At 34.5% G+C, this 23,921-nt stretch overlaps 1 protein-coding gene across 7 annotated transcripts in view; it reads left to right on the top strand.

The window, feature by feature from the left end:
- Positions 1-1,032: 1,032 nt before the first annotated feature.
- Positions 1,033-23,921, top strand: part of LOC111057434 (cyclin-dependent kinase 17) — a 43,556-nt gene continuing 20,667 nt past the window's right edge. For 2 of the 7 annotated variants that reach the window (XM_039443078.1, XM_039443076.1), the window contains exons 1-2: positions 18,536-18,934; positions 22,703-22,818. In XM_039443078.1, the coding sequence (XP_039299012.1) occupies positions 22,789-22,818 (30 nt within the window). In that variant the 5' untranslated portion in view covers positions 18,536-18,934; positions 22,703-22,788. Of the gene's footprint in view, positions 1,593-18,535; positions 18,935-20,935; positions 21,472-22,702; positions 22,819-23,921 lie in introns of those variants that run through there. The other 5 variants (XM_039443072.1, XM_039443071.1, XM_039443073.1 and 2 more) reach the window with 5 other exon arrangements.

Raw genomic sequence — 23,921 nt, 5'->3', positions numbered from 1 at the left:
TTCAGCTTCATCCATTACCCACAATTGTGGGATCGATGGCGTCAAAAAATCAAAACACGTACAAACACATGAAAAAAAACTGTAACAGTTCAGATGGCAGTGATCCAGTGCTCACGCTCTCAATTAAAATTCAAATTATCACCCATAAATTCGTTCACACTGTAGTATGCCTTTGCACACAGTTGCTTCCGGACGGTTCTCCTGAAGGCGGCCTCATCCAATTGCTTCACACTATTAGGCAGCTTGTTGTAGAATTTCAGGGCTGAAATCTTGTAACTGGCCTGTGATCGGTGGAGGCGTCTCCTGGGGATATCCAACAGCTCACTGCGCCTGGTGTTGTGGCGGTGGATGTCACTACGGGCAGCTAGAGTATGCTGTATCTTCTTGACATACACCAAGCACAGGAGGATGTAATGGCTGAAGACAGACAGTACACCAAGGCGAGCAAAGATGGGCTTGCAGTGGGCAAGATGATCGCTGCCTGTTATAATTAAAAATCTTTATAAAAATAAAAATCTGATCTCAGTCATGAAAGCAAATTTTTGAATTAAATTATGAAAAAATAATATACTCTCTCGATAAATTAGACATTAAATTGACTATTTTTTTCAAGGAAATGATAATTATTCTTATATTAAATTTAATGGGATGAATGTAACAGCTGTGTACAGTCAGTGGCATAATGAAGAAGAGACTTGGCAACGTTTTTCTCCGATAGTGAGGTCCACTTTATAATGGCAGTGGATAAAGATAGGAGAATAGCGATGCCGATTCTCTGCATCAATTAATCATATTTCTACACTGTCAAAAACATAATTGGCATCGTTGTGAACCTAGAAAAGGATAGTACCACCGGCTTTGTCGAATGATAGACAAGTATAGCAAAACCAAAGTTTATCAAATACTGTCATTATACCGTGGACCTCATTATATCTTTCTACTGCCATTATAACGTGGACCTCAGTAATATAGTGAACATGCGCACATCGATACTCGTGGAGCATAAACTCGTGGAGCAGTCTACTATCTTCTGTCTACTCTGTACATTTTGGCGAATTGACACTTTGACAGATATCTTGAATGGTGAAGTTTCGTTTTTAGTTTATAGAATTTTCAGCTAAAGTGCATAGTGATTCAAGTTATGCCATTGAAAAGGAAAAAATGGTCATTCAGGTATTTAATATCTTAGGACCAGTCACTAATTCCCATTACTGTCCTAATCTTCACTACTTCGATTCTGACTGCTGTGCTACGTTGAGCCTAGTTCTTGATAACCTCTTCACTGTTGTCTGCAAAATGTTGCCTTAGCTCTGATTTCTAAAGGCCTAGTCAACGCTTATTTTCATACTTCAAAATATAAATAATATTTACAATTTCAAAATATACATACTTTTGAGTGTAAGAAATCAATTTACATGATTCATAAGGTGAATCTCTGAGACGCTAGATACTTTTGAGAGTTATGGATATAAGATCATTGACCAAGAGCTCGACATTCAATTCATTTACTACAGGAAGCACTCACAAAATTGGAGCTTGGTTTGCTGCATTGAGCATCCGATCTAAAAAAACATCCAAAAGTATTACTCTAGGTGAGTACAATTTCTTTTTTCAAATCAGTCTAAATGACTACTAATGGTTTTCAAATTCAAGAATTCTGTTGGATATCCAGTGCAGTGCAGTTTCCTATTCAAAACAATCAGTATACAAACGTATAGCTCCTTGTTTGCTGCTAGTATTTGAAGGTATATAATATCAATAAATGCGATTATGTTGAGCATATTCTCTTTAAGTTCATGATGCATTTGGAGGTTTATTTTATGGTATCCAACACTGATGATTTCATGTTACTTGAACCAATCTTTGAATATTTATAACCAAGAATTGAGCCTGTAGCATGATCAACAATACATATTTTTTTTTCGACATTCTAATCCTCTATGTAACCCACATCATCAACTGAGGGTGCAAACATAGTGGAGCGGCGAAAAGAATGTTGAATGTAATGCATGTATTAAAATGGCTTGAGACATAAATAGATGAAAGTACCGTACCTATCCAGTATTCGCCACCAGGGTGCACCACCAATCAAATTTATCCTTTACATTCAGCTCTCAAGCTTGAGGTAAAAGCTTGCCGCTCATTTATGTTTATACATTTAGTATACTATATAGATTCTTGGATCAATTGAATTAAAACCTTAATTATTGTGTATTGTAATCTTTAAGCTTTCAATATCTTCAGAAAATCCTTGAGTTATTAGCCAATTACTTCGTGATTTTGATTATATTTATTTCGTTTTTTTTGAGAAATAAATAGCCTCTTAAATCCACATATCATCATTATTATAGTGTCAAGGATGCAATGACTGTAACAGATTGGGAATCATATTTTATTTTTGGCTAGCTTAACTATTTTAGGTCATCAAGTTAGCCCCTCTGGTTTTTTCGGAATTCGACCATATTTTCCAGTGTTCTCACAATTTAAATTGTTCACACCATTTGATAAATGAACACTGTTATCAGAATTGCTCGTTAAACTAGTGAGTCCTCAGCTGGAGAACTCACTCTAAAAGCCTCTGATATTCTGTCTGTTGTTCTATTGAAAAAGTCAAGAAATTATTTTAGTTATTAAAAATTTGGTTATATTAATTGCATGCAATTGATAATACAGCTCAGGGGTGCCCAGCCCCCCCCAAGGGCAATGGCGCATGCCCCCCCAATCCAAGAGTAATGCCCCCCCCCCCAATCCAAGAGTAATGCCCCCCCCCAAAGTACCCCAATTCCCAACCCTTTGGTTTTTAACATTAGTCAGTATATGACAATAAAATTCACATCTTACATTCTAATCTTCCAAAGGACATTATTTACCTTTGGTCTTGTGAGGAATTCTTTCTGTTTTCATAATATTGTAAAAATATATACCATCGTTTCTTATCTCGTTTAAAATAGAAATAAAGTATCTTTTGATATTATTTTTGAGACTAGCAGTGCACCCGTTCTTGTTCGGGAGGACTAGAAAGTACTACATTACATCAAGAAAAACTACATGGCAAATATTTTAATAGGATATTAAAAGATAAGTAAGGAAGGCTTTGCTTTTTAAATGTTGAGGTTACTTATAAAAAGTTGAATAATAATATCATTGATAATTCTTTATTGCAAAAGAATATTGCATAGCAATTTTGGTACCTAAACATTCATAAAAATTTGGAACGATTTTATTCATACAATATTATAATGTCGGCAAGTTTAGGTATTCTTAATCCTTTAATATTAAACGAGCAATTTCTGTTTAGATGTTTACATATTTTGATGTTTACATATTTTGATGTTTAAATGTTTAGATGTTTGTATTCCACCGGATCTCGAAAACGGCTCTAACGATTCTCACGAAATTCAGAACATAGTAGGTTTATAATATAAAAATTCGATTGCACTAGGTCTCATCCCTGGGGAAACTCGCTGAAGGACATTAAAAGAATTTATCCATCCTTGGAAAAACAGCTGATAATTTCGTCGTCTGTTGATGATGGAAGTGAGTGAGCGAGTGCATGAGTGTGGGACTGAGACAAAATAATGACTCAGCTGTTGAACTTTTGTAGGTACCTAATTCAATCAGGTACTTAGTGGCAGTTGTACAAAAGCCGGTTAAATTTTAATGCTGATTAATTCCAGTAGAACCAATCAGATAAGCTATCTTCTTGAGATGGTCTTCTGTGATTTAGTTCACGTGAAATTAATCAGGATTAAAATTTAACATGCTTTTGTGAGAGAAATTTTTGCATTCCTCTGCGAATTAATATCAATCCACTGTGATTAGATAGAACCTTTCTGTATGAACTATGAATATTTTTGTATAATTTCTTCTTTCGTAATAATTTTTATATGCTTTTGTAGGTACTCCAGAGCGGAGCTCGGTGTCCTGATATTTATCATAAATTGGAACAGGTTGTCACTGATGTTGTGTTGTTGGTAGTATTCACTTTTTAACATTACAGGAGTAAATAACACAAGTCGAACAAAATGTATCTTTAAATGGTTTGGTTTTTGGAATAAAGATATCATCTGAACAAGTACATTTTGTAAATTCTATCTATTAATACCAAATATCGGGGCCCCGAGCTTTGCTCGTTATTTATTCATTGATAAGCAGAACTCAATTCTTTGAAATGATTGGGGAAGTACTAACAGGCATAGCCCAAAACTGTTTCTTCCCCGAATTTTGATTTATACACTAATAACAAAATAACACTCACCAATCACTTAGAGCTGTAAAATAATGATTAACTTTGAATATTATGATATAAGTTATACCATCTCATGTCAACAAATCATATCACTGTATTTTGATCGAGTCAATTAAAATTTCTAGATTTCTCGCGAGATACGGTAAGCTAATTGATTACACAGCTGATCCACACAGGCACACGCATCTTCTGTTATCGACAGACGATGAAATCATCATCTGTTTTTCCAAGGATGAATCATCCTTTTTATGTCATTCAGGGAGTTTTCTCAGGGATGAAACCTAGTCCAATCGAATTTTGATATCATAAACCTACTATATTCCGAATTTCGTGAAAATCGTTAGAGCCGTTTCCGAGATCCGTTGAACATAAATAACCATATAACCAGATTTTAAAATAGAAAAATATGAACAGATATACAGAAATTGCTCGCTTAATATAATAGGATAACAACTTATAGTCCATTTGACTGATATTTTTTCAGGAAACAGCCCCGAAAGAATTTTTTATGATTCTATATGTATTTTGGGGCGCTGAATTCTAATCTGAAATTTGCTGACACGCCAAAGGGCGACTTCACCATCAAAATTCTGGACTTTTTTTAAGTTTTCCATTTAATCTCGAGAACCTTGAATTTTTCGAGAAAAGCATTCTCCATATAATTTTGAAGATAATAAAATTTCCAATGAATTGAGTGGTCGCGCAGGACTACTTTTTGGATTTTTTATCTAAAATTTGTGATATTTCCCCCATTTTCACAGTCTCGCATATGCAACGTTGCGTATCTTATGGAACACTTCAGATAAAAAATCCAAAAAGTAGTCGAGGTTGTGATGAATTTTCTCCTCTTCTTACTCCCATTAATTATACTTCTGTTTCCAATACCGTTCAAAAGTTACAGCCAATTGAATGATGATCTTTATTTTCTCATTTTTCTTATGATTTTACTGTTATTAAAGAGTCTCTAAATTGAGTACAATACATGATAGAAACTTGCGATTGGTCTTAAATGAGAGAAAATTTCATGCTCTATAAGTTGAGTTGCCTTAAATTGATCTTGCATTACTGTTTATATCGAAAAACTGTCGAGACTGTGAAAATGAAAAAAATATCGCAAATTTCTTGATTTTTTGAAACAAACGTATCTTATTTCACGATTATATTTTTACAAAAATCATTCACCTCACCAAATAGGAGATTCTTTTCTTCAAATCAAGACCAAGTATCATTTTGAGTTACCGAGACACACAGTTTTGAATATAGAAATTGGTAATTTTTCTATGTATTGAAATATGTGCATGGAAATACACTAAAGGAGGAATTTCCTATTTTTTTTACAAATTTTAGTGTTATGATACATGATTTTCAACCGCCTTGACGAGCTGATATGAACGAACTGTAGTACGAGGAGATGTGATCATTCAGTCAAAAGTTATAAGTGATTAAAGTTTTGATCCTGGACGTATCCTTATGTGTGCCCCCCACTAGGAAATACTGAAATCTAACGAGTGATTCTCATAGAACATAACCTTCGTAAGGTGATTTCAGCCGAAATATGTTTCTTTTTTCTAGGAAGGCCATGATAAGGTATTATAATGAGAATTTGAATTTTGGCAGTAGGACATGATTTTCTATTTCTGGGTGTAATCCCCCTGCCACAACTACTAAATTCAAAAATACCTAACGAATTCTGTTCAGAATTGATATTGTTAATTCACGTGATGTGTGGCTTTCTATCATTACTAGAAAAAGATCCTAGTAGCATAGGGTAGAAGTGGTAGGTTTGCATAATTTTGAAAACCCTTAAAAAATACCCCATTTTTGAAAACTCTTAGCTCCGGAATAAAAAATCGTAGAGTTCTGCGCGACCACTCAATTTATTGGAAATTTTATTATCTTCAATATTTTAGAGAATGCTTTATCTCGAAAAGTTAAAGGTTCTCAAGATTAAATGGAAAACTTGAAAAATGTCCGAAATTTTGGGAGTTTTGGGGGTGAAGCCGCCCTCTGGCGAGTCAGAAAATTTCAGATTAGAATTCAGCGCCCAAAATACATATAGAACCGTCGCGAAAGAATCTTTCGGGCTGTTTCCTGAAAAACGACCATTTGACTGGACTATTATACAAAACAGTAAAAATTAATGAAGCATTACAATAATTAGCCTACTTGATTACTGTGCGGTAAATAGGGTGTAAATTTGAAAGATTAAAATTGGCTTCATTTGATATTTTTCACAAATTTTTGACAAGAGAAGTTTTTTCTTCTGTCAAATTCACTAGAGTTTGCGATGTTGTTTATAATTGCATTCCCATTTCAGAGACATTAATATCATCATGAAACGCCTTCGAAATTAAAATAATTATTAGATTAAAATGTACATTACAATTCAACTTATCATTGTTTTTTTAAGAAAATTAGGTTGCAAGGGAACTCAAACACAGGACCATTAAAAATTAGAATTAAGCAAAGGAAATCAGAATAATAGTAGATGATGAAGTTATAATTTATTTTTGTCAAAGATTTACCTTCAAACTCATAGACTTAAAATTACTAAAATTCCTGCTTACAAAATATTTTTTATGCTTTATATTAAGTTACACTTGGCAAAATAGGAACATTGTGAAGGTGAGAAAAAGTATTTAAATTAACTACATTAGGATATCTCTAGTTAAGTTAATACCTTGATTTTTTAGCCATGATTCAAAATGTTGACATAAAATATAAAAAAAATCATGCCCCCCCCCCAAAAATGTTGATGGCGCAAATTGCGCCATGCCCCCCCCCCCCTTGTGGGCACCCCTGATACAGCTCACAGCTCACTTGCGATATTTAATGATATTCTTCTTCTTCTTATGCAAGGAGTGAGTCAATTTTGTTGGTCAACGAACTCAATCTATAGAGTTGGTTCATGAAAACAATCAAAAGTGAGAATGGATTAAGATGGCAGTGACAAGTGATCGCGAGTTTTTGTGTGGTGTGTGCTCAAAAATTGTTGAAAATAATTAGAATGCGCTAGAATGTGAAGGTTTTTGTTGTAATTGGTACCATATGAAATGTGCAAAATCATCCATAAAAAATTATCGTGAAATTCACGACCTAGGTGAAAAAATCTCTTGGTATTGTAACGTGTGCAATTTTAAGGTTAAGAACTTGATTTCAAAGCATGGAAAAACCGACAGTGATAATGAAAAAGATTCTCAGTTTATTAAAATTTTAGATAAATTAAACAAAATTAGTGAGAATTATGTTAATTTAAGTGATAGGGTTAGAAATGTAGAAAGTTTACAATTTGCAACATCGAAACCTTCATCAAACAAGTTGTATACTGCCAGTTTAAGCGTGCACCTTCAAGATTTTTCAAAAAATCCTCGCAATGTAATTAAAAGTGTTGTGAATAAATCAAAATCTATTTCAAATGTTGTTACCGAAATTAAAAAATTACCTCCTAGTCAAAACTTGAACACAAAACATACTACGTTTTGTGTTCAAGTTTTGGAAAATTAGGTCATTAAAGCCAGGTTGATTTGAAATTGTTCAGCTGATTATCCTCAGTTGGAATTTTTAATCGTTTTTGATTCAGTGAATATATATAATGGAAGAACAGGAATACGCTACTTTCAAATCTCACAGAAGCTGAGGTTTTTCGCATGAAGTTAAATTGAATGTTGTCCCTGTATTAAGTTCAATACAGTTGAAACTTACGTACTTAGGCCTACTTAAAATTTGGAAGTAGGCTATATCTAAGATTTAAACTTATAAACGTCAATACTTTTTATGGTACAATTACCGGGTTGAAATGAGCTTAGTAAGTGATAAATTGAATTCTGGATTAGTAATTGTATTATAGAGGTTGCGTAAATTACTCTATGGCTTCCTTGGGATTGAGTAATCGACTGCTAAGCTATGAGATAGTTTCGATCATTTATATTGAATTTAAATTGACTCCTCATCTCATACGACTGATACATATATTATGTGCCATTTTATTTTCAAACCTGGTATTGTTAAGAAAATGTACACATTCTAGTTTTGATCATTTATACTTAAATTAAATTGACACCTCATCTCATACGACTGATACATATGTGCCATTTTATTTTCAAACCTGGTATTGTTGAGAAAATTTACACATTTTTAAGCATGATGTTATCTAGTCAAACCTCCCAAATCACTTCCACTTATAGTACATATAGATTATGCTCAAATTATTTGATTTTTCTATGTCATAATGACGAGTTAATCTTATCAATTTATAACCTGATAGACTAGTAGCCTACTATTACTGTAATCGCAAGACTATCTCAAGAACTATTGTCTTCTAATGAACTATAACTAGATCAACTAGTACACTATAAGTGAACAACTCCATAACTAAAGCCCTTCTTTCAAAGGATTTTTCTACTCTGCTACGCAGAAAATGGTACCGTTGGTTGTTAAGAGAATATTCGCACATAACTACTACTACTTCTTAGCGCTACAGCTCATTCAGAGCCTTGACCTCCTTCCAAAAGCCTCTCCATTCATCTCTATCGGTAGCCTTACGTCTTCATCCCCTGACACCCAGTTTCCTAATATCGTCCTCCACATCCTCCAGCCAACGCTTTCTCGGACGCCCTCTCAGCCTTCTCCCTCCTGGGTTGTTTCTGATCACCTTTATATTCACACATTAGCAGGATGAAAATACTTGAACACTCCCATTAGAATCGATGCAATTCTTTCTATGCATAGTAGATTTCAGTCTTTTTTGCGCATCCATGACATTATTTTGATTACACTGCTTCAGGCATTTTGGAGCAGCTGTATTGAATATTCGTTTGGTTACTGTGGGTAGAATCATTTTCACATGAGTTGAATCTTATCTCGTCTCAAAAACTAAAATGAATAATTAAAGTATACAACTTAGGGCCATCTCAAACATTAAAAAAATATAAGTGAAACACACTACGATTTGTAAACCTATATAATACACTAGGATGAAAACACTGGGATTTTGTCAAAAATATTACTTATTTATTGAAAATAACAAACATGTTTCGACATCAATGGTGTCATCATCAGTGTGAAAAATTCAAAACATTGAAATTGTAGGTTAGGATACACAATGCACAATAGGGTTGTGAAAAAAGGTGGAGACAAATTGAATTATTAGAACTAGCATACTGGTTGAAGTGAAATATCAAAAGAGTATAATGTAAGTGGTCGATAAAATTATGAAAAATTAAATATAAAGATTAGACTAAACTATGTACAAAATAATTAGGCTATGATAGGTTGGTAGTGGTTTGGCGGTTGATACAAAATTTGTGCGTAGTTTATGTCTAATCTTTATAATTATTTTTTCATAATTTTATCACCCACTTATATTTTACTCTTTTAATATTCCACTTCAACCAGTATGCTAATTCTAATAATTAAGTTGTCTCCAACCTTTTTTCACAACCCTATTGTGTATTTTGTATCCTAACCTACAATTTCAATGTTTTGAATTTTTCACACTGATGATGACAACATTGGTGTCGAAATATGATTGTTATTTTCAATAAATAAGTAATATTCTTGACAAAATTCCAGTGTTTTCATTATGGATGGATATCACAATATCATCTCACCAGCAACAGTATCTGAAGTACACTAGGCTTTGTAAGAATACCCTTTGTTAGCTAGTGTATTTTATGTGTATTCTGGCTGAAATAACATCATTAAATCTATTTTATTGTTAAACATTGCTGATGCATTTCAAAAATCACAAAAAATAAAGATCACTGTTCTGAACAAAGCTCAGGCTAGAGCTACCAGAGGACTGTAATTTACTATTTAAATAATCAAATACAAACAAGGGGCAAAATTTAATCTTCAATTTGAGCCAGGTTATTTGTACATTTAAACTCTGCATTAATGAACAATAAAAAAGAGCAAAAACTCACCAAATTTATTCCAATCTCTACTACTTGCCCTTCGAAGCCTTTATTGGGTGTTTTGGTCAGGTTCAGGGTGGGACGAAATCTGGGAATAGACAGGTTATTTGCTTACGGGCTGCCTTTTTGTTGATTCTGCATTCAACTTGCAGGTTATGCACTGTGTTTCGAACAAAGCTCAAACTGGATTCTTTATAAATTCAAATCTGATTCAAATTAATTCAATTCAATACTATTTACGCTGTTATATTTATAATTCACACACATGACACTCAATTTACAAGAAATTTCCGATCAAAAACTACATGACAGACAAACACCAATTTGTTCTTGCAAAAGAACAGGCCGACAAAACAAGACAGACAAGACTTACAAAAACATCCACAATGCCAAAGCAGCAGGACGGTCTGCGCCAGCGCAAACACAAGCCTGCTATTGGCAGAACTACAGTCTGGCATTCTGGCGCTACAATTCGAGTTCTCTGGCCAGAACATACCCCCACCTCTGAAAAACTATTTTTCAGCCAAGTTACAAAACTGAAAAACCAAGGAAAGGAAAAATCCAGACATGCCAAAAAGAACAAATCACCAACACCAAAAAACAACACAAAAGAAAAAATGCAACAATCACAACAACTATTAAGTTGGGAGTGGATATAATTTTGTTACTAGGTCGAATACGGAAACAACGATTACACTTAAAGACACAAATACGAATAATAGAGCGAGCAGACAGTATCCAGAATTTCTGTCTGATCAAGGACAACAATAACGAAGGTCCAGCATGACAATTCTTCTTGTGATGATAATCAATTAACATCAATACGAAAGCATCGGATTTTGGTAAGATCATCTGATGACAAGTCTCAAGTTCAGGTCCAGCATGAGACAAACGACCACCAACGCGAATCACACCTTTATCAATGAATGGAGACAGGCAATGTAGGCGCATAGAACAATCTTCTCCCTTCTCTAATAGCACAAATTCAGATGAAAAATGTATCTTCTGTACCACTTTACATAGATACCTCTCAGCAACATCGAAATCTGATTCTTCTGATTGGGGTAAGATTCATAAGAATTTGAGAACAAGAATTACAATTCTCAAAAGGTGACCATAATCCGAACAACGACCAATCAATGAATATATTGCATTGCTGTTACAATCAGGAGATTTTGTGACTGTAAAAATAATAAGTATACCAAAAGTGATGGTATCTGCTTGTTTTTTGATACCGATATTGACTTTGAATTGGTTGAACTGGAGATTGATAGTGCTAACTCAGTTTCAGTTCAGTTTACAATAGAAAACAAGAAATATACTCTCATATCTATTTATCATTCTCCTTCTTTAAATGCTATTGATTTTATCAACAGCTTAGATGTGTTACTTCAAAATACCAATAGAGATGATACAATTCTGTTAACAGGAGATATGAATCTGAATATTTTGAAAAATTGTAACTTTTATGAATATTTAAGCACTGTACATCTTAATGGATTTAAATCCTACATTAACAAACCGACTTGTTCTGAACAAAGCTCAGGCTAGAGCTACCAGAGGACTGTAATTTACTATTTAAATAATCGAATACAAACAAGGGGCAAAATTTAATCTTCAATTTGAGCCAGGTTATTTGTACAGTTAAACTCTGCATTAATGAACAATAAAAAAAAAGAGCAAAAACTCACCAGATTTATTCCAATCTTGACTACTTGCCCTTTGAAGCCTTTATTAGGTGTTCTGGTCAGGTTCAGGGTGGGACGAAATTGGGGAATAGACAGGTTATTTGCTTACGGGCTGCCTTCTCGTTGATTCTGTGTTCAACTTGCAGGTCATACACTGTGTTTCGAACAAAGCTCAAACTGGATTCTTTATGAATTCAAATCTGATTCAAATTAATTCAATTCAATACTATTTACGCTGTTATATTCATAATTCACACACACGACACTCAAACAATTATTTACAAGAAATTTCCGATCGAAATTACATGACAAACACAATTTTGGTCTTGCAACAAGACAACGGGCTGATGAGACAAGACTGAAGCCTTTCAAAAAAATCCATAATGCCAAGCGGCAGGACGGTCTGCGCCGGTGCAAACACAAGCCTGCTATTGGCAGAACTATAGTCTGGCATTCTGGCGCTAAAATTTGAATTCTCTGGCCAGACCATAGACGCCTCTGAAAAACTATTTTTCAGCCAAGTTACAAAACTGAAAAAACCAAGGAAGGGAAAAATCCAGACATGACAATTCTTCTTGTGATGATAATCAATTAACATCGATACGAAAGCAACAGATTTTGGTAAGATCATCTGATGACATGTCTCAAATTCAAGTCCAGCATGAGACAAACGACCGCCGACGCGAATCACACCTCCATCAATGAATGGAGACAGGCGACGTAGGTGCATAGAACAATCTTCTCCCTTCTCTAATTGCACAAATTCAGATGAAAAATGTATCTTCTGTACCACTCTACATAGATACCTCTCAGCAACATCGAAATCTGATTCTTCTGATTGGGGTAAGATTCATAAGAATTTGAGAACAAGAATTACAATTCTTAAAAGGCGACTATAATCCGAACAACGACCAATCAATGAATATATTGCATTGCTGTTACAATCAGGAGATTTTGTGACTGTCAACAATGATGGTTTTTTCGCCTCCGATGGATCCACTATCTCTTCCATTTGAGTTTGGACGGGCCAATCACATTCGTCCTCTGCTATCCATGATGAACCTGAGAGCCACAACGGAAAGTTCACAAGCTCAACTGGTGATAAACCTCTAGACAAACAGTCAGCGGGATTTTCAATTCCGGCAACATGCATCCACCCCTGTATAAAAGAATCCTGTATTTTTGCGACTTGATTACCAACAAAAGTTTGCCATTTCGCGGATTGAGCATTAATCCAACACAAGGTGACTGTAGAATCAGAGAGTGCAACAATAGGAGACACATGACAACTTCCACTAATAATAGTGACTACTGAATTCATGAGTTCTGCCAACAAGAGTGCCACACACAACTCCAAACGAGGTAATGAAACAACTTTAGATGGTGCTACCTTGGACTTTGAACACAATAATACAACTCTTGGCTCCTTGCTCTCATTCTGCGACTTCACATAGATAACTGCACCAAAACCAGACAATGATGCGTCACAAAAACCAATCAAACTGATGTGAGAAGCCTGAAACAAACCAATGTGACGTGGAACAGCAAATTTCAACAATAGAGGCAACTCTTTTTGACAATTCTCCCAAAGAGTGCATATAGACTCAGGCGGCTTCTCGTCCCAATCCACTCCTAATTTCCACAGTTTCTGGACAAGAAACTTTAGAAATAATGTAAACGGTGACAAGAGACCAAATGGATCATAGATATGAGCCATCACTGACAGAATAGAATGCTTAGTAGCGATGACCTCTCCACTCTTGACTGAAAAATGAAACAGATCAGTACTAGGTTGCCAATTCAATCCCAAGATAGCCAAGGAGTTGTCTGCTTCGAAATCCTTGTATGAAAACGATTTCTCTTCCTCCGAGAATTTCTCCAACATTGATGGTGAATTTGAAGTCCACTTTGTGAGCGAGAAACCTCCTCCCTCAAACAGCTGCTTGGACTGACGATACAGCTCTGTGGCCTCTGAATCTGTGGCGACAGATGTGACTAAGTCGTCCATGAACATGTCTCCTGGTATTCTCACCTTGGCTGCTGGAAAATGATTTCCATCCTCCTCTACAAGCTGGTGGACGGTGCGAAGTGCCAAATATGGTGAGCTTGAAACACCAAAAACAACACAATTGAGCTGATAAATTTTGATTGGATCCTCCGGCGAAAATCTCCACAATACACGCTGATAACGACGGCAGGAATCCTCCACTAGTATCTGTCAATACATTTGTTTAATGTCAGCAGTTAGTGCGATTGGGAACAAACGAAAATTAACTAACAAAACAAAAATGTCAGTCTGCAATTTGGGACCAGCATGAAGAACCTGGTTCAATGACAAACCAGATGATGTTCTGGAACCAGCATCAAATACAATTCGGATGGGCGTGGTAGTGCTGCTTGCTTTCACGATGGCGTGATGTGGTATGTAGTAACCACCTCGGTCTGTCTGATCTGCTACAAATGACATGTGACCCTGATGTAGGTAATTGATCAATATTTCATGATATGAAATATGAATATTGCTGTCAAGCTCTAGTCGTCTCTCCAAAGTCAGCAGTCTGCGTTTGGCAACAGCATACAAATCTCCCAAGCTGCTGGGAGGCTCCGCAAATGACAAGGCAACAACAAAACGACCAGAATTCACACAATGTACAGACTTCCGAAAATTTACCTCACACTCCAACTCTTCCAGTTTCAGTTGACAGCTTGGTGCAGGGCACGATTCCAACTCCCAAAAACGTTCCACAAAACTATCCAACGATGGACTACTAACGAATGGACTACAGATGGCTGTAAAACAATTCGACACATTCATTGTTGAAGTGAGAATTGGCGCTCTCCCCATCAGAATGTGACCAAAGACACTATTAACAGTCATCAATTCGTGCGATTCACCTGTACTAGGACTCCCATGTAGCAAGTGAGGAACTAACTCTGCACCAATGATGCCATCTATTCTACAAGGAAGGTAGAATTTGTCGTCAGCCAGTGTGAGATTTTCAAAATGATGAAGTTTGGATCTGTCGATTTCACAAGAAGGCAACTTGTCGATGATTTTATCTACCACTGTGGCATCCATTGAAAACTTGATGGTAGGATCCAACTTCGACTGAATCGACACACAAGTACGACCTCGAACTTCACTAGTACCACCACCGAATCCATGAACAACGGTTTTCATGGGCTGGAATGGTAGTCTCAAATGCCAACACAATTTGGCTGTAACAAAATGACACTGACTCCCGGTGTCAACCAAGAAACGAACATCACAAAGCTGATCATTACAATCTCGAACATGTGCAGTGATGGTCGACAACACAACGGTCGAATTTTCTACATCGTTGGATGTAGAACAACAACTAATAGGTGATGTGCCACCTGCCCTGGAGTTCGATGAGGACACAACACCTTCATTGGAACTTGATCTGGAAAAGGGCAATAAAGAATGATGAGATTCTCGACATTGAGCACACTGAGTTTTACTATGACAATTTCTACTCAAATGATCCACATCAAGACAACGAAAACAACAAAACTTTTCTTTAATCAAACAATAATGATCCCAAGGAGTCATTTTCAAGAAACTTACACAATCTACTAACTGATGACCCGGTTTTGAGCACTTCAGACAATTGGGATTTTTACTAGATGCATCGTTAGATGAATCATTAGATTGAACCACAAACACCTTTGATTTATTATCCTTTTTGTGCTTCATATTAAATGATTCAGTCTGTTTCTCATCAGAAGGAAGAATCTTAATTTGCTTTTCAATGAATTTTACATAATCGGTATAAGTTGGCATAGCCTTGTCACGGACGGCCGATTCAAAATTTCTACGAGAACTTGGATCCAGCAATCTCAAGCCATGATAGAGGAATATCAAGTCTGACAAATCAGTGAGTCACAATCTCTTCAATGCATTGATTGAACTGCAAAACCCATCCAAAATCGCAATACAACCTGCCTTTGATTCTGATTTTATTGGACGAAATTCAAAAATTTGTTTGAAATAGGCATCGACTTGCGCCTGTGGATCGTTATAGCGGGTCAATAATGCCTGCCAAATTATTTGATAATTGTCGCCAATGGTGGCTAAATGACGACAAATATTTGCTGCTTGTCCAGTAAGTCTACTTACAAGATATTGGACCTTCTGCTGATCGTTCAAATTCTTGTTGTCATGTACCAATGCCTTAAATAGTTCATAAAACACCGACCATCGAGTCTGGTTCCCATCAAATTTTGGAAGGTCGATTTTAGGCAGTACCGACTCAGACACGACCGGCTGTGAACTAGCTGCTGTAGCTGCCGAAGATTGAGCAATAGCGACAGTCGCCTCTTTCTGTTTGAGAGTGTTAGCCGCTACTTCAATATACTGAAACAGATCTAGGTGTGAGTCGTTGAATGCTACAACATGATCTTTATTCAACTCAAGTTCCAACTCATTAACCACTAATTCTGTCTTTTCATAATCCGAAATGGTCTAAGACACCCGAGGATACAAGATTGAAAATTGCTCAGCAACTTTTGGATCAGAGACATTTTTAGACAGGTCATAAATTCTTTGCAATCTGGCATACAATTGTTCCAGTTTAGCGCGATGCACCCTGATTTGTTTCTGTAATTTTTCCTCCATCTTGAACTCATACTCAAAACAATTCAGCCCCGCGACAATACATACAACAGACAATAAAACAAGAATGAGTTCGAAATTAGATGAAAGGAAGAATCACGAGTTAGTAAGTTATCAAAGTTAAACTTTGATTATCAATTCACAAGATAAGTTTGCTGAAAACAAAACTATATGATTAGATAATGTTCTTGCAACAACTCACAAACAAATGATAACTTGTTGAATTGAACAAACAAAATCATGCTGGTGATTAACCTCCACTAACATGTATAAAAAATGGACAATACAAGATCCAACAAACAAACAAATTCCTGAAAAGAGCACAATGAGCCTAGTTTTAGGAAATTATAATTTTAACTGAAATAAATTTAATTTCAGACAAATAAAAGTTGACAAGAAACCTTGATCTTAGAACAAGGCTACAACAAACTCAAGTTGAGCATGGATCAGACCATTCTCAACATGCCAACATTGGACAAATACGAAATTGCTTAAATCCAATGTGTGTGAATTAATCAACAAATTACAAATTTAAATTTATCCCGGCTCGGCAGAATCATAAAATGTTCTGAACAAAGCTCAGGCTAGAGCTACCAGAGGACTGTAATTTACTATTTAAATAATCAAATACAAACAAGGGGCAATATTTAATCTTCAATTTGAGCCAGGTTATTTGTACAGTTAAACTCTGCATTAATGAACAATAAAAAAGAGAAAAAACTCACCAAATTTATTCCAATCTTGAATACTTGCCCTTCGAAGCCTTTATTAGGTGTTTTGGTCAGATTCAGGGTGGGATGAAATCTGGGAAAAGATAGGTTCTGGCTTCTGGGCTGCCTTTTTTGCGTTCAACTTGCAGGCTATGCACTGTGTTTTGAACAAAGCTCAAACTGGATTCTTCATAAATTCAAATCCGATTCAAATTAATTCAATTCAATACTATTTATGCTGTTATATTCATAATTCACACACACAACACTCAAACAATTTACAAGAAATTTCCGATTGAAAATTACATGACAGACAAACACCAATTTGTTCTGCAAAAGAATGGGCCGATGAAACAAGACAGACAAGACTTACAAATTCATCCACAATGCCAAAGCAGCAGGACGGTCTGCGCCGGCGCAAACACAAGCCTGCTATTGGCAGAACTACAGTCTGGCATTCTGGCGCTACAATTCGAGTTCTCTGGCCAGAACAATCACATTGGTCTGTATGCAGCGGGTTTTGCTCTGGCGGCGGACTGGGGCAATGTAAGGCAATGCAATGTAAAGAAAATGAAGCCTTCCTCACGCAGGATAGTATTGGTGACATCCTATAATTATATCAGTTTAAGAGTCCGGATCAATAAAAAAATTCTTTCCATGAGCTATAATGGGACTATGTATAGGCCTACTCGCTCAGTGTACTGAGTGGGAATAGTCCCATTAGAACTCATGGAGATGGACCTGGACACTGTGGGATAGGTGACCAGCTTCAATAGGGTTTTGTGACGTTTATCCAAATCTCAAGTAGGCTAGAGGAAGCGTTTGAAGTCAATGTCAAATTATCGGAAAGTACTCGAAAAATATTCGTTTATTAATTTTCTCTTATGATTATCTACATAAGATAACCATGTTATACATAGTTCTGGTTATTCATGGTCTAAAAAGGACACATCATCATAACCACTGTCATTGCTATCTCTATGATTGATAGTATATTAGTATTGTTAATGTAAATGCTAACCCAAAATCACACCATTGTATATGTTTCTTGCATTTATGCTAAAATCGCATATTAAACCATAGTTGATAAGTATACGATCTGAATTTATTATAATCTCAAACAAAATTTTAAGCAATCAAACTTAACAACATAATCGAGAATAACTTATTCTGAGAGTAATTCAACTTGAAGGATGAACAGTTTTAGTAATGATTTTTTCAATCATTCTATACTCCGTACAAAATAACTTTCTGACTTGGAGGAATATGCGGCGCAGAGAAATGGAGGGAGATCAGCCAATTACAGTGATGGATAGAGTCATAGGTGGATGTGCAGTTGCCAATTTGTCGCTTAAGAGTCAGTCTAGTCAGTGCTCGCAGAGAGAACACTTCGTAAGTTCAACATGAGCGCTTGAATACTCACTAGAAATGAGAGAACGCTGGCCTGTTCAAGACGGGAACATCGCCGCCGTTGTATCCCTACGGCTCTATGCCTTCTCTACTGCGCATGTCCATCCCAAGTCAAAAGTTATTTTGTACAGAGGATAAATTACATTCTTGTAATTTTCGCTGTTTAAAGTGCTATTTCCCTATTTCCGGTCGTTAGTTTTATTTCAATCCATAGAAATGAATTTATTGTTCAATCCATGGTCGCCTATGCATGAAATCCATATAATTTTATCCGGTTCAATAACAATAACATTGGTTTTCCACTCCCGATGCATCTGATGTCAAAGGTTTGTCATCCTTCTAGGGTTTCTTTTTATTATTATTCTTCCACCAGCCTCCATTAATTGATTGAATGCACTGGTTAGTGAATTTCTTTCTATATTCTACTGTTATATATGTATATCTCTATTTACTAGACTTGATTGTTTTCATGATTTGATTTTGCATTGTAGAATGTTGACCCAATCGGCATTCAGTTTTTTGTATCACTGAATAATATGACACCGACTTCGTGCGATTCTATCAATATTTTTGAATAAATGCATATCTGTAACTTGATACGGTACGAATTCTGTTCCAACTGTGCACTGGCTATAGTGAGGTTCACATTCAAATGTCAGCATTTTGTAAATTGAAGTTTTTTAAAAAAATAATAATGCCAATTTAAATTATAGCTATTGTTGAAAAAAGTGTGTGATTACAATTATCTCTTCACTATTTAGAATTGTTTGCGTGACTTATGCAAGATACTTTCTTCTCTCTGAAATGTTTAATAAATCATTGATCGAATTCACGTCGTGTTTATAAGTCACAATCAGTGAGTATAGAATGTACCATTTGTATAATGTACTATTTATGTATGTTACATTCTTTACTCACTGGTCACAATACTTTATTTTTAACTTCATTTGAGTACAGAGTTTTGATCAATTTAAATATGTAGACATAAATTTAGGCTGTTGATAAATATACTCTTAAAAATTCTGTGAATGAAATGAATAGTGATTTTACGAGTTTGCTGTTTTAGCACTTTTTTCAGTATTTCAAGGTGTAAAATTGAAAAAAAATCCATTATGATGAAACACCCAATCCTGACAGAAAAGTGAGCAAAAATAATCTTGCTGGGTTCAATGTCACTTGAATTTCTAATGGATCTACAAATTGCGTTCCGCGTGACAAAATAGAAGAAAACGTTCAATTCAGCTGAAAGGAAATTAATCTTTTGAAACATTGAATCACCACGTTTCTTGTTCCAAACCAATTTTGTTTAACTCGCTTAATTTGTAATTCAATTTATTCAGCTAATTGGTAATGGTATTCAGATAAGTGGAATACTTGACTGTTTAAAAGAAAAATGGGAACAGTTTTTATAGAAATCTCTGCTAAGATACTGTAATATCAAACTGTTAAAGTCTAGTCAAAATACAGATAACAGGTTTCATAACAACTTACAAATCTTTCTTAAAAATTATAAAACTGATATCAGTGAAGAATACGAATTAGTACTAATACCTTTAATATTTTGTTCTACAATTAGAGCTTGTTTGCTTCTTTTGGCTCGATAATAATTCAATTTCACAACTTATTTTTAAATTGATAGTCAATGATTTTTTTAATCAAAAATATTAAAACATCAATAGGACAATATATATGATAAAGGGAATGATATGCAAAAACATGTTATGTTATATTGTTTTTATTCTAAATCAATATTATTTGTCATGTTATAACGATATTAATTTATAGAATAAATATTTCATTACTGTTTTCTTCTAAATGTTTTTTCAAGAATAGTGTTTCATGAAGAAAAGTGTGTTTGCACTGACGATGTTGAATTTTTTAGTAGAACCGATTTGATTCCAATTCCTGTCAACCTTGTTCGAGCTACTAAAAAAAATATTCCTTCCCTTGAATATTGCAGTAAAGTTGAAATTGAAATATTGAAACGTTAATTTTGTCAATAATTCATTGTATTCATCTCTTAACTAAATACTGTTATCTATTACCTCTTGGAGATAATTGAATAATATCTATGTTATGCCAAATAAGTACGCAATTCAAAGTAGAATCGTTTTTACGTATCAATTATTGTAAACTTCGTCTAATATAAATCGAAGTAGGGGAATTAATTAAACCTCATCGATACAAAACCACATAATCAATCTAATTAAACTATCAAAATTTCAGTTTTAATTAAGTTATCGATGATGATCTTGTGTAATGATTATTTTATTATTTCTGTCAGCTTTTTTACATTTCCGAAGATAATTCTGGTGCAAAATTAGTATTTCTCAGTGATTTTCTTTGAAGCGTTCGCAACTAATATCTTATCAAACTCGTGCAGTGAAAGAGCATTATTGGAGCCTGCCACTTTGACCTGAATGGCCTGATCTCGAGTTTTTTAAACAGGGTTTAATTATTTTCGCACTTACGTATCTCTAATGTATAAATTATGCCAGAAATAGCAGCACCTCCTGTCCTATCTGCCTCTGATATGAAAAGAGTTATTCGTGCACGTTATTTATCGAATGCTTCTGTCAGTGTAAGGTGATTTTCCTGTTGAAAATGTGATGCTAGAATGTTAATCCCAGTAGCTGATAGGAATAATGTCTCGCAGATAATGTTTTATGGACTGCAAGTTGAATGTTATCTCAGTTGAACATATTGCTTTCAGAGCAATACTTCGTTGACTCCGGTTTTAGAATAACAGTACAACATGATTCTTGTGCCATTATTAGAAAATACTCCACTTACTTGTAAGTTTATTGAAATATTTCTCATATATTATTCATTTGTTCCTATAACATCATGAGTTTTGTAAAAGGTATGCATGTGAAATTTCGTGTTGTATCTTTTATAGTTTCTCATTTACATTCAATTAAATTTCTAGTTTATGGGCGTGATTTTTCAATCCTTTTAAACATATTTTCCATCTATTTTTCATTTGTAATTCATCTATGATATATGAATTTGGGGCTAGCAATTTTCCACTCCATATCCAGAATTCTAGTTAGGACTTTGTGAAAAGTGATTTTAGAAATGTTCAATTATCAAATAGCTATCGCAGAAATTAATATTTTAGTCCCAATCTTGTCTTAACAACAATATTATCAACAATGCTGTTATGGTTATTAATATTTGTTTCAACTTGACTCACATTTTTATATAAATTCACTCATATTTTCTACCATGCCTGATTCATACCTCTAGTGAGAATATAGTATATTCTATAATCACAAAGTGATTTAGTATTGATTCCAATGGCATTAAAAAAATGCTGATGGACCTTCTTGAATGAATCAGCTATTAATATTCAATACATCAGCTGTTCAGAAAATTGCATGGTACCTACCGTCATAGAGAAAAGATAACATAAGTGATATGTGATATCTTTTGATATATTTTATCTATTATACAATCAATTTTCAACAATGATGTCATTTGAATCATCAACTCTTTCTCGAGTTTATATTATTCATAATATACTGGTGTGCGGCGTCGCTTCTATTTAATTTTAACTTCAAAATCGTTAAACAGTACTGAAGTTTAATAGCATGGTGTTTATTTGAATGTAGGAATAAATCAAATAAATAATTTTGATGTTACATTTATATTTAGATTCATGAATTATTTATCACCAGCTGGAATCACCATTGTTTAAATTATTTATTCATTGTCAATATAGGCTAAATATGGTTTGTTTATTTTTTTGCTATTCCTATTTCTATTGTGATAAGATTTTGATGTTTTTCATTCATGAGTGCAATGTGATATCACTTTCAATCGGATACTTTTGTCATTAAATTTTTATTTGTCTGGAATCAGTCAATAAATTCACTAGTCACGGAAAACATTGAATAAGTCCAACCGTCGAATATGAATGGATAAAGTAGGTACTTATCCTGCTAATATTAGTACCAAAGAGGATAAGAATAAGATAGATGGATAATACAAACTATTATCTTTGATAATAGATTTTTGATAGTACCTATGTTCTCTCTATGGTTCAACTTATTGAAAAACTTAAAACTCCAAGATTTTTGTTCAATTTTCAGGCGTTGTTCCCGAAAATGGACACATTGGCTCGGATGGAGAGTCCGAAGAAGTATCTGACGATGTCACAGCATCATCACCTGTTAAAATGAGACCAAAAAACAGACGACTCAGTGAGGTACTGATATATTTCAACCTATGAGGTACTATTAAAAAACCTTATAACTGGTACCAATGGCCTTCTTCAAACACCGATTTCTCGTCTACACGATAACCAGAATTAGCAAAATGGGTAGATCGGCCTATCGGATAACATTTTGGGTATCATGTCGGTGTGCGTGTAAACTTGGCAATCTACCTACAATATTCACTTTTGCCATTATTTTACTCAAAGTCAACTAGTCAACTATTCTACTTAGAGTAATAACTTCGACTTTGAAAACAGTTATCTTTAAGCTTACCGTTTACTACATGATCATACACAGTTCAGAAATGAGAAATTTAAAAATCTGCTTTGGATACAATTTATAAGATATTTTTATAAGGTGTCAAACCGAAAATAGTTCGTCTTTATTTTTATAAGTTTACAACAACGTTGTCTAAGGCCCGGTTTCTAGGATACTTATTAAATCTAATGAACCATTAAATCTATAGGTATTATGGTCTATTATATTAAATAAGTGTTATAATAGAAACCGGATCTTGGTCTTCTTATTCGTCATAAAATTTACTGAAGATACATATCATAGTTGTTAAGTTTGAGTTGTACGTTTTTCTTCCTAATACACTTGGAACTATACTATTACGTTCAATACTTACTCATTACATGGAAATCTTCATGAATATTTATTTATTTACTATAAAACCATGTTTACTATACTCTAATAGTTGATCATTTACATCAACGTTGTCTAAGGTCCGTTAATTGATGTTAACTTCCGTCATGGAGCACATAGTTTTTTCCTGTCTTATACAAGTTACACCAAGTCGGAATTTAAATCAAATAGTAGTGAATCATATCTAATAGTAACTTATGTTTACTAGGAACTCATGTTCACCAGTAACACACGTTTACTAGTGATTCATATAAATTATTACGTATTCCTCACGTTCACGTATTCAACTGTATTCTTCATCTTATTTTGACATGTCAATTTTTCCAATTTCTTTGCTCTTTTCTTCTGTTGGTTATACAGTAGAAGTATTCTGATTCAACATTTAAATAATGACATGTTTATCATATGAATCTACTCAAAAGTAGTATGAATGCATGAATTTGAA

Source organism: Nilaparvata lugens, chromosome X, assembly GCF_014356525.2.
Source record: "Nilaparvata lugens isolate BPH chromosome X, ASM1435652v1, whole genome shotgun sequence".
Classification (NCBI taxonomy): Eukaryota; Metazoa; Arthropoda; class Insecta; order Hemiptera; family Delphacidae; genus Nilaparvata; species Nilaparvata lugens.
The sequence above is the reverse complement of the archived record's forward strand: the minus strand, read 5'-3'. Positions and strand labels throughout refer to the sequence as shown.